Raw genomic sequence first — 12,068 nt, 5'->3', positions numbered from 1 at the left:
GGTGAAAATGTACCTAAGGCACATATCAAACTGGAAGCTACTGTTATTGTATCTCATCATAAATGTTTGAGAAACTGTTTCATACATAATTGCAGATTGTGCAATCATCTCGAACACCTGTACGTAATCTGGGAGGGGAAAAGGAAGTAACCAGAGGCCTGGCACCTTCCCTGTGTTCTTCCTTCTTTTCTTGTCATCTCAGCTTAGAACCGTCAGTTTAAAAAAAAAAAGCTGTTCTCAAATGTGAAAGAATTGGCAGAGTTGCCGATGGTACTCCTCCAAAAATAGCTTGACAAGAAGCAGAGGAGGGCGAAAGAACTGTATTGGTTAAAAAAGGATCATAGAGCATATAATTAGGATCAGAAAATAAAAGTTAATGCAAATGATTTCAGAATAAAAAATATATTAATCCATTTTTATTTTAGTTTAGTTACATCAGAGAACTGAAATAATTAAAAAACTGTCTCTTGTGCATGTTGCCCAGTGCCATAGACATCCTTGTAATAGTGGTGCTGGCTGGCTGTCCCCTTGCCAGTGCCAATAAAGTTCCCAATGGACAGTGTCTGTAGTAACTGGTTCATTGGTGAGCAGAGTCATTTCTGAAAGAAAGAAAAGAATGACACATGACAGTTCAAGAGAAATTTAAAAACATAATTTGCCAGCCACTCCCTCCACTTTTATGATTATTTAGATTCAATAACTAAAAGTTCATGTTAACTGAATTAAAAGAACCTATGTTCTTGTAAAACAAAGATGATAAATATGTATGTGGTTATTTGGATGATACTAATAACTGAGAAATACAACAGCTATCTGGTAAAGCTTTCTTTTTTTTCTTTAAAAAAACGGCTTTCCTATTCATTTTACTGTGTTAAAGTACGTTTGAGTGAACACAAATAATTTACATGTTATGGGAATAATGCTAGATGGTGAACAATTTTGTTGCTCTGAAGCATTCACTAAATGATGGAAAGTTATTGCCAAATGGGATATAAGAGTGAACAATATTTTCCGCCTTAGATTTGGCTTAGTGAACTAGGGACATTAGTGTGCTACCAAACTTTTTGTAACATTAAACAATCATAAAAGCCATCAATTTCAGATAAAGGATCCTCACACAAGTACAATATATTTCAATTAAAGCTACATTCAACTAGCTACAGTTTGACATAAAGGAAAGTTAATAATATAGCGTGCCAGGCACTCCTTCCAGATGCTACAACTTTGCCGTTTCAGTAACTAGATTCCTGTTCTGCTCTTATAGCATACAAATACAGCTATTATGTTATGATAAATGTGGGTGGGCTTATGTGTATAATACTAATAACAGAGAAACAACAACTATGTTGTATAGCTTCTTAAAAAAAAAATCTTACTCTCCTCTTGTATGCTAAAACTTAGCCTGAGTAAGTACATATAGTTCACTGGTTTCAGCGAATAATGGTAGGTGGGAGACAATGGACAATGTTCTTGCTCTGAAGCATTAATGGGCCTGTAATCCTAATATTTTTACTAAAGGTGGAAAACGGCGCGTGGTAGCAGTGTGGTTTCAGGCGCCTTGACACGGTTCGCGCGACTCTCCCCGTCGGTGGTTCCAGTCCTCCCTCGGGCGTGTGTGTGTGTTTTGTCCTTAGCGTTAAGTTAGCTTAAGTTACATTAAGTAGGGTATAACCCTAGTGACCGATGACCTCAACAATTTGGTCCCATAGGAACTTATCACTAATTTCCAATACCAAAGGTAGAAAGTTGTTTTGACACAGTTGTGGTGTTTCCAAAAAGGGGCATTCGCAGTATAAATCAGAGTGAAACAATATTTTCTGCTATTGACGAGATTGGGACAGCAATGTTTTGTGAAAACGTTTTGCAACACGAAAAATCGATGTTTCGTCAAAAAGAGAAAACGCTGTTAACGCAAATTGCACACATAACTGATGTGGTTTTTCGATTTGATTAAGTCTATTATGGCAATGTCTGCTTCATAAAACGAAATAGTTCTTTTCGCTGCTGCAGCAATTGTTAACACACACTAGATAAACAAGACTATTTTTGTACGAAGCGTCATTTTAATGTGCCTGATGTACGTAAATAACATGACAGAAATCACGAGGTGCTGAAATAGAATGCATATTACTATAAAGAAACAGTACGATTTAAGAAAACAGAGAAATAGTTTCACCAGTCAGTCAAATGCTCCAGTTTTCCTCGTACAAGATTAACAAGACGAAGTACGGCATTCTTTGATAAGCAATATCTGAATATAAATTAGGAATCGGCGTTGTCACTCTTTTTTCCACATCCTCATTCTCATGAACAATTAAGCCATAATCTCGTCATTGCTGTCTGCATCTGTCACTATGTCTGCCATCTTGATAAGTTATTCCCCGGTTAAGCTCACTAACCGGCCAGAAATTGCCGGTTATCTCGAGTTCGTTCTGGGTTAGGTGTTATTCCGGGTTCGTACAACGCGCTCCTCACGTTATTCCGAGAATACAGCTTAACCGGCTGCTAACTGGAGATTGTACAAGTTGCCCTGTGGGGAGAATAAGTTTTGACAATGGCAGGAATAGTTACAGAATTAGTGATGACAATATTGTTTACTAGAACGAGGAAGGAGAAGCAATCGGGACATCACAAAATTATATGACGATTCCCAAATTATATAAAAATTTCTACTACTACTACTACTACTACTACTACTTTTCGGTCTCAGGCTTGAGGAACTGGAGCATGCGAATGAAATATGAATCTATTTCCTAACGGGAAACCTTTTGCTTGTAGTAGGCCTAATAGGCATTTGATATTGGTACTTCGTGAATTATAGTCTGTCGTGTTATTTATGTAAACGAGGTACATAAAAATGATAATTTGTACCAAAACAGTCTTGTTTATTTGGCATGTGTTACAATTGCTGTAGTATTAGAAAGGTCTATTTCGTTTTATCTAGCAGACAGAGACGAATCAGACATAATCAAGTAGAGAAACCACACCATTCTTGGGTACTGTTCACATTAACAGCTTTTTCAGAATTAGACAAAGACATTGTGATTTTTCATGTAGCAAAACGTTTGGCGAACTTTGATGAGGTAAACGATTCTTTCATAGAAAGGAAAGCACGCCGTGTACAGCGCTAGCAAAATTAGCGACAAAAAATGCTGAAACCTAAGGATTGAAGAAATGTGTACTGTATTGCATGTGTCTTGTCTTTACAGGTTTTATGTTTCCTTTATTTAATTTTAAGTCACATAAAAGAGAACGAGTGCAAATTTTCTGAAAAGTTCTTACTCTCCCGGTCACAAATAATCCCATCCAGTGTTAATTGCGATTTTTTTAAAGGTAGTTAGGATGTCAAACCGACCGACTGGGGGCAGAAGAGGCACCACAGGACATTTTAATTTCCACTGTTATGAATATAGATTTGATGGCTTACATTACAAAATATACACGTTTGAATTCCACAGAGTGAAATACAGTGACGCTCGATCGAAGAATGCTGTGTGAAGTAGTCTGGCGCTGAACTTTGGCACAATTAAGACAAAATGCCATGTCTTACATTTCTTCGAACGCATATTTTTTATGTATCACACCCTTCAAAAAGATGTGCGCCACAAAATGAACATTTTTATGAAAAATTGATTTTTTTTTTTAAATTTTGACGTCCTGTCTCAAACGCTCGAGGGGGATGCGGTGTGTGGTGGTGGTGGTGGTGGTTGGGGGGGGGGGGGGGGGGAAGACGCTACTATCAAGTTTTTGCCCCGGTTCGGAAATATCGTATTCGTGGCTGCGCGTTTTAAGAGTACTATAAAATACAACTGAGAATGGCGAGTCACACGAATTGTTGATTGGGGCGGCATGCAGCCCGCGGGCTATACTTTGACGACCATTGTACCTACGATCTTAGGCTGTATCATGTTGAGTGTCTTCTACACTGGCGGAAAAAAATCGCAACGCCAAGAAAGATGACGTCTGTTCAAATTTCGCGCCAGTCGCATAAGAGTGGTGCTAGTAGCGCCGCTGTAAGGATGCGAATCAGGTTTGCTTTAAATACACGCTGTAACGGTACGGAGGGTTAGCTATATTTGAGATTGGATATGCTGAGTTGATGTTAGTCAAGAATGCCTTTAAGGCGACAAACACGCCATTATTAAGACATCACTGAGTGTGAACGAGATCGTGTAATAGGGTTATGAGAAACTGGATGTTCCTTCCGCGATACTGCAGAAAGACTTGGCGGGGATGTGGCCAGTGTTCGTGACTGCCGGCCGCGCTGTTCACGAGGATGTGAGACGCCTGGGCTCCACGCAGGCCACGTGCCACTACTGGGAGGGGAGATCACTGTGTTCGGTGTATGCCTCTGGTGCGTCGTCCTGCATCTGCAGCTGCAATCTGAGCAGCAGTTGGCACTACAGCGATACAACCAACCGTTACAAATCGGTTACCTCAAGCACATTTCTGAGCCAGGTGTCCTGTTGCGTGCAGTCCACTGACCCCAAACCATCACCATTTGCATCTTCAGTGGTGTCATGCGAGAGCTCACTGGCATACAGGGTGGAGATCCGTTGCGTTTTACGAGGTATGTCCACAAAGTAAGTTCCGTTTGGTTATATGAAACGAGCGTGTACAGATAGAGAAAAAATATTTATTGTACAAAAATCTACAACTGTTAAGCTACTTTTCTACATACCTTCCGAAATGTTGTAGCCACTTGTCACAGCGTGGCACAAGTTTTTGTACGCCTTCTTCATAGAATGTTACTGCCTGTGGTAACATGTTCTTTCAGCTCGTCATCATCGTTGAAGTGTTGACCATCTAGGACAGATTTTACCAAGTGTACCGGTATGAAATGAGCGTTAAGATACAAATGTGTCGATAGGGAACACTTGTTGTGAACGAGCCTTAATTTTTTTTTGTTTGGTTGGTATGACATCTGTCAAAGATATTTAGTACACATCAATTCATGGAACAAACAACATCATATGTTTTCATCGTGTTAACAATGTCGATTTTTGTACCAGAAAGTGGTGATTTGCGGAAAGCATTAATTTTTTGTTTTCATTTGAAAAAAAGTGCTGCAGAGTCGCATCGAATGCTTGTCGAGGCATATGGTGATCATGCTCTATCAGAAGCAACATGCAAAAGATGGTTTCAACGGTTCAGAAATAATGATTTTGATGTAAGAAATGAAGAACGTGGAAGAGCACCAAAAAAGTTCGAAGACGCCGAATTGCAAGCAATATTGGATGAAGATGATACTTCGAATCAGAAGTAAATGGCAGCAATGCTAAATGTTGCACAACAAACAATTTCTGACCGTTTGAAAGCATGGGAAACATCCAAAAGCGTGGAAAATGGTTGCCACATGAATTGAATGAACGACAGATGGAAAACCGAAAAACCATTTGTCAAATTTTGCTTCAAAGACATGAAAGAAAATCAATTTTGCATCGAATTGTTACTCGCGATGAAAAATGGATTTATTTTAAGAATCCTAAACGGGAAAAATCATGGGTTAATCCGGGACAACCATCAACATCGACTGCAAAACCAGATCGATTCGGCAAGAAGACAATGCTCTGTGTTTGGTGGGGTCAGAAAGGTGTGGTGTATCATGAGCTTCTAAAACCCGGTGAAACTGTGAATACTAATCGCTACAGACAACAAATGATCAATTTGAACTATGCATTGATCGAAAAAAGACCTGAATTGGCCAGGAGAATGGCAAAGTATTTTTTTTACACGACAATGCACCTGCACAAAAAGCAAAACTGGTTCAGGATGCACTCAAAACCCTTGGCTGGGAGCTGCTACCCCACCCGCCGTATTCACCAGACTTGGCCCCTTCCGACTACCAATTGTTTAATTGTTTTCATCAATGGGACACGCATTGGCCGAGGAACACTTCGATTCCTACGAAGAAGCTGAAAATTGGGTGTCTGATTGGTTTGCTTGAAAAGACGAACATTTCTATTGGCGTGATGTCCAGAAATTGCCAGAAAGATGGTCAAAATGTATAGAAAGCAATCGTCAGTACTTTGAATAAAATGTTTTTACTTTTCAATTCAAAATTAGTGTTTCATTTTCGCAAAAAAACGCTCATTTCATACCGGTACACCTGGTAGGTTTAAGAAGAGGATGATCAAACGCGTCCCAGTGAAATTCCTGTGAGAGTTGTTTGGTCACATTCGCCGAGTGAGATTGGGCATTATTGTGGAAAAAAACAACAGTAATCCTCGGCGCTTGTCCTGTATTGCTCGGCGCAATTTCTTAATGGTCTCGTAGTAACCATGTGCACTGATAGTGGTAAGAAATCAATCAGCATTTGACGTTCAGCAGTTCACAACTTAATTGTATACTTCCTACGGCCACTCATCGCCATTTAACATAGGTCACTACCCCAGCCTAAGGAAAATGAGCCGCTTTCTGATGCAACAATAATTTGTCCAATAATTCCCAAGAGTTTCTGTATGCCACATACAGGATGGTCAGAAACAGTCTGAAAAGCTTGTACGGGTGTTGCAGGGGAGGTTTTTCTGAGAACCAAGTGCTAAGACAAAAATTCTATACGTTCCGCCATTTCCGAGTTATTTTGTGTTGAAGTTAGCCAATCAGGTCGTTGCGAGCACAAATTCAGGCACTTGCGCGCGCTAAAGTGCGGTAACTCACAAACATGTGTGGGTCCGTGAGTTACCAGTTGCTGAAATGCTCATAACCAGTTAAAATATGCCTTTTTCGGAACTGATAAATTTAAGCTAGTTGAGCGATGGTACGTTTGTTTGGTCTGAGGAAACCAAACGAAGAACTCGTTTGGTGACACTGCCTCTGGCAGGTTGCTTGAATTTTCGCTCCCGACGGCCTGATTGGCTAACTTCAGTGCTAAATAACTCGAAAATGGTGCAACGTATCGAATTTTTTCGTAACAATTATTTTTCAGCGCAGCTTCCCCTACAAAGCCCTTACAAGCTTTTCAGAATGGTGATGACTGCTTGTATATGTCTGGCATGTAATGATTGTTTGCCCCCTGAGGCAATTTCGTCGAACACTGAACATTCAATGTTCATGATCAGGTTCGTTTACTGGACCCTCACAATTAAATAACAACCTTCTGCCTTTCCGATGCAGATACGAACCCTGAGCAATGAATAGATTATTACCCCCCCCCCCCCCCCCCCCCCATGGATAACGCAAATAGTCTCAATTTAATAGCTGTTGTACGATGGGATACACATGGTACGTTTTTACACAGCTGACAACATTTCCAACAGCTTATTCCATTGGGTTGCAGGTAAATCTTAATCCACACGGAGGTGTTACGCGGGCATGGGTACTTGGCTGGTGCATCTGCCAGGTCCCAGAATATCCTCATCCCCGTGAGTTACACCAGCTCTTTCCCTCAAATCTGAGGTGGTTGCGATTTTGTGTACGGTCTTGAATGATGGACACACACGCTATATGAGTATAGGACAGTAAGAAAATCTGAACAGATAAGTATACTTACCTCACCGTTATGTATTAACTGACTCAGTGTCAAAAAATGTTCAAATGTGTGTGAATGGCTAGGGGACCAAACTGCTGACCTACACACTACTTTAAACCAAAGTAAACTAACTTATGCTAAGAACAACACAGACATCCATGCCCGAGGGAGGATTCGAACCTCCGGCGGAAAGGACCAATCTGTGGCATGGCGCCTCAAACCTCGTGGTCACTTCTCGCGGCGAGTAAGTGACCTTTGGATAGTTTGCAGCACAGATTCACATTCAGTGAATGCATGCATTTGCTATCTGCGCCCTGAAGATTTAATGAGGGAATATCTCCGCCCGTCAAAAATGGTTCAAATGGCTCTGAGCACTATGGGAGTTATAATCTGAGGTCATTGGTCCCCTAGAACTTAGAACTAGTTAAACCTAACTAACCTAAGGACACCACACACATCCATGACCGAGGTACGATTCGAACCTGCGACCGTAGCGGTCGTGCGGTTCCAGACTGAAGCGCCTAGAACCGCTCGGCCACACCAGCCGGCCATCTCCACCTGTCACCAAGTTAAGACTCAGTTCTACATATTTCTAAATTATTCATTTAAAAGACTAATACCTTTTGCCAGACATACAATACTGACCACACTTATACAGCTTTAATATCGTATTGAGCTACAGTGGGTAATTGCTAAAGCTTCTGTCTCATAAACCTTATACCCATCATAACTGAAGGTATACAAAACAAGTTTGAGGATCAGCTGCCAAATACATGCCAGCTGCTGGGTACACTCGAAAAACAACAATGAACTGCCTTGTTCCTTGCGGTAAAAAGTGTATAATATCATCAAAAAATGCTCTTTTTGGCCACAAATTCTGGATCTGTGAGTAAGTTTTGCTACAACGAATGTCTTGGTGGACATTAGAAGGCGCAACCTTTCATGCCCCATCCTCATCTCCAGATGCATTTAAGAGTATTCATTGCTTTCATTGTGATCCGTATTTGGAGTACCACATTAATTTAGTATGAAAAAGACTGATAACAATTCGGAAATTTTGAATTTAAAAGTGGCATCAACACAAAATGACTCACCTGAACAAAAATCTAGCTCTGTGTAACCTGGCCCTTAACAGACACCATTCATTGTCACCCGCTGTTGTTTGTTTGGTTTGGAGAGGAGGAGACTAAATTACAGGGTCATCAGTCACTTTTTCTTCATTCAAACAGGTCTCGGATTAAACCCATTACCCAAAAGAGTCTGGGAACGCAAAAAAGTATGTAAAACTAACTGAACCACACTGAAAGAGAAAACGAAAGAAGCAAACCAAAAGGGGAGGAAGTGCACTAAAAGAAAAAAAAGCAGTAGGAAGTATTAAAATATCAGATGGTCTGGGCTGGCTCATTGCAAGAATAAAAAAAGATGAGCCAGTCACTATGCAATACACTAAAATCTACAGCCTAAAAACGCAGGTCTAGAGAAACACAGATAGGGAAAAGACGAAAACCAAGGCGAACAGACAGCAAAGAGAGAGCAGGGTAGAGTTAAAATGGAAGGAGAATGAAGCCCTGGAAGAGTAGGCCAGAAGCCCATCCTCAGATCGGGGGATAAAACTCTGTCACGAATAAAATGTATTACTAGATCAACCATTGAGGCATTGTCTCTTAACACTATTGGCAATGTGATGAGAAAGTTAAAAGTCTTCCTCAGGGCAGCTAAAACTGGGCAGTCCAACAAGATGAGGACCACAGTCAAGTGGGAACCACAGTGACACTGAGGTGGTCCTCAGGACAGAGGAGGTGACCATGAGTCAGCCAAGTATGGCCGATGCAGAGTCGGTAAAGGACAATGGAGTACCTAGTGGCTCGCATGGATGACTTTCACACATTCGTTGTCTCCTTGATAAAACATAATTTATTTGGTGTACTGAGGGTGCGCCATTCAGTTATGCAGATCCCCAATACTTTAAGGCATAAGACTGATTGGAGATTGGTCTCCGGTGTGCCAATCTCTAGGGTCAGTTTATTGGTACCTGTCTGGCCAACCTGTCAGCAAGTTCATGGCCCAGGATCCAGATATGTCCTGGGGTCCAGATGAAGGCCACAGGAAGTCCATGGTTTTCAAAGGCATAAACGGACTCCTGGATAGTCGTTACCAGAGGATAGAGGGCAACCAGTGGTCGAGAGCTTGAAGGCCGCCTAAGAAGTCGCTACAGATGAGGAAGGAACCATCTGTGCAGGGGCAGATCTGCACAAGAGCGCTAGAGATGGCTATCAACTCTGCAGTGAAAACACTCCAGACACCTGGGAAGGAGCACTGTTCAGTATGGCCAGCGTGAGCATAGGTGAAGCCCACGTGATCATTGACCATTGAGCCAGCAGTATAGACTATTTATGAGCCCTGGAAATTGTCAAGAATAGAGAAAAATCGGCGGCAGAGGGCTTCAGGAAGAACTGAGTCTTTTGGGCCTTGCAAAAGGTCCAGACGAAGCTGTGGCCAAGGCATGGTCCATGGAGGTGTATGTGAGTGGACCCGGACGAGAAATGTAGAAGGAAAGACTCGAGTTCAGAAAGAAGGGACTGGAGACAGACTGCAAATGTAATCCCTGATGTGGGCCGCCATTGCGGGAGATGGATTGCTGTGTTGGGGAAAACAAGATGGTAATTGGGATGTTGAGGTGAGCTGTGAATGTGTATGGTTTGTGGCAAGCAGTTGTTGTCACCTGTTCTGCAATGAGGAAGCCCAGCTTCCACAAGGAGGCTGTTTACTGTGTTAGTTCAGAAAGCACCCATCAAAGTTGATCTCCACAGTGGTGTATAGGGTCCAGCATCCACAATGCTGAGGAGAAAGCTGAACCATACATCAGGCTCCCACAGTCCAGATGGGACTGTTACAGGGCTTTGTAGAGCTGCAACAGAGTAGGGTGATCTGTACCCCAGCTGTTGTGAATCAGGTAGCAAAGAATGTTAAGATGCTGCCAACACTTTTGCTTAATCTGACGAATATGGGGATGCCAAGTTAAGTAGGTGGCGAAAACCAGTCCTAAAATGCGATAAGTCTTCGCTATGTTAAGTAGTTGGTCATCGAGGTAAAATGCTGGCTGAGGGTGGACAGTATGATGACGACATAAGTGCATGATGCAAGTCTTGACGGCTCAGAAACTGAAAGCCATGAGTGCAGGCCCATGATCGCACCTTTCATGAATGGCTTCCTGTAGTCGACGTTCAGCCACACCAATAGTAAATGAGCAAAAGGAAATACAAAAGTCGTCAGCACGTAAGAAGGGTGATACTGAGGACCCGACTGCTGCTGCGAGACCATTAATGGCTACTAAAAAGAGTGGGATTCTCAGTACAGAGCTCTGCAGGGCCCCATTCCTTTTAATAAGGGGGGAACTGTGAGAGGCGCCGACTCTGACTCTGAAGCTGTGGAGCGACAAAAGGTTCTGTACGAAACTCGGGAGTGGGCCATGGAGACCTCACTCATGCAAAGTAGCGATGATGTGGTGTCGCCAAGCGGTGTCATAGGCTTTTGTCAGGTCAAAAAAGACGGCAGTAAAGTGTTGACGGTGGGAAAAGGCCGTTCAGGTGGCAGACTCCAGGTATACCAAGTTGTCAGTGGTGGGATGACCATGCCGAAAACCACCCTGGGACAGAGCCAGAAGCCTCCGAGACTCAAGGAGCCAACACAGCCGCCGCTCGCAATCTGTTCAAGCAGCTTGCACAGAACTTTGGTGAGGCTGATACCATGATAGCTATTCACATCCAGCGGGTCTTTACCAGGTTTTACACCGGAACGACGACACTTCCTTGCCACTGTGATGGGAATTCGCCGTTGCATCGATGTGGTTGAAGATGGTATGGAGGTGGCACTCGTAATCTGCCAACAGTTGTTTAATCTTTGGGGCTGGATGTGCTCTGGTCCAGGAGATGTGTCAGGACAATCAGCAAGGGCACTAAGAAATTCCCACTCACTGAAGAGAACATTATATGGCTCTGCATAGCATGAATCAAAAGATAAGCATTGTCGTTCCAACACTGATTTAGGAGACGAAAGGCAGGGCAGTAATGCTCAGATGCAGATGTGCAAGATACTCTGTGTTTGCGTCTGGGTTGGTATATATAATTTCATTTGTAGACATTCCTGGTATTCCAAGAGGGGTCTGATATCTGTAAAGATATCTGAACCTAGTCCAAACCTGGGAAGGAGAGGTTTGTGTTCCAATGGTGGAAATGCATTGTTCCCAACACTCCTGCATCCACTGTTTGATAAGTTGATGAGCCCAGGCACAGGACAGTTTGAAGGCAATGAGGTGCTCCAGGGGTGGGCACCACTTACGATGCTGGAGGACTCACCCTTTGTCTCTAATGGCATCTGCAATTTCTGGCGACCACCAGGGCACTCTTTCCTTCTGTGGGCAAACTGAGGAACAAGGGATTGCCAATTCAGCTGCAGCAACAATGGTAGTAGTAATGGTCTGAATGACCTGATTGATGTCACCAAGCAATGGAGATCCAATGGTTGTAGTGGACGTGAAAGCCTCCCAGTCAGCCTTGGTAAGAGCCCATCTGGGCAAACATCCAGGTGAGTGACGCTG

The 12,068-nt window shown here is 42.7% G+C and overlaps 1 protein-coding gene across 5 annotated transcripts in view; it reads right to left on the bottom strand.

The window, feature by feature from the left end:
* Positions 1 to 386: 386 nt before the first annotated feature.
* The window catches only part of LOC126425244 (zinc finger protein 501-like), a 236,486-nt gene continuing 224,804 nt past the window's right edge, over positions 387 to 12,068 (bottom strand). For all 5 annotated transcript variants that reach the window (XM_050088214.1, XM_050088213.1, XM_050088212.1 and 2 more), the window contains one exon: positions 387 to 599. Coding sequence is in view for 3 of the 5 variants with exons in the window: in XM_050088212.1 (XP_049944169.1) it covers positions 578 to 599 (22 nt within the window). In the remaining 2 variants the exon portion in view is untranslated. The remainder of the gene's footprint in view (positions 600 to 12,068) is intronic.

This window comes from Schistocerca serialis, chromosome 10, assembly GCF_023864345.2.
Source record: "Schistocerca serialis cubense isolate TAMUIC-IGC-003099 chromosome 10, iqSchSeri2.2, whole genome shotgun sequence".
Classification (NCBI taxonomy): Eukaryota; Metazoa; Arthropoda; class Insecta; order Orthoptera; family Acrididae; genus Schistocerca; species Schistocerca serialis.
Note: the sequence above shows the minus strand (reverse complement) of the source record. Positions and strands in the feature narration are given on the sequence as shown.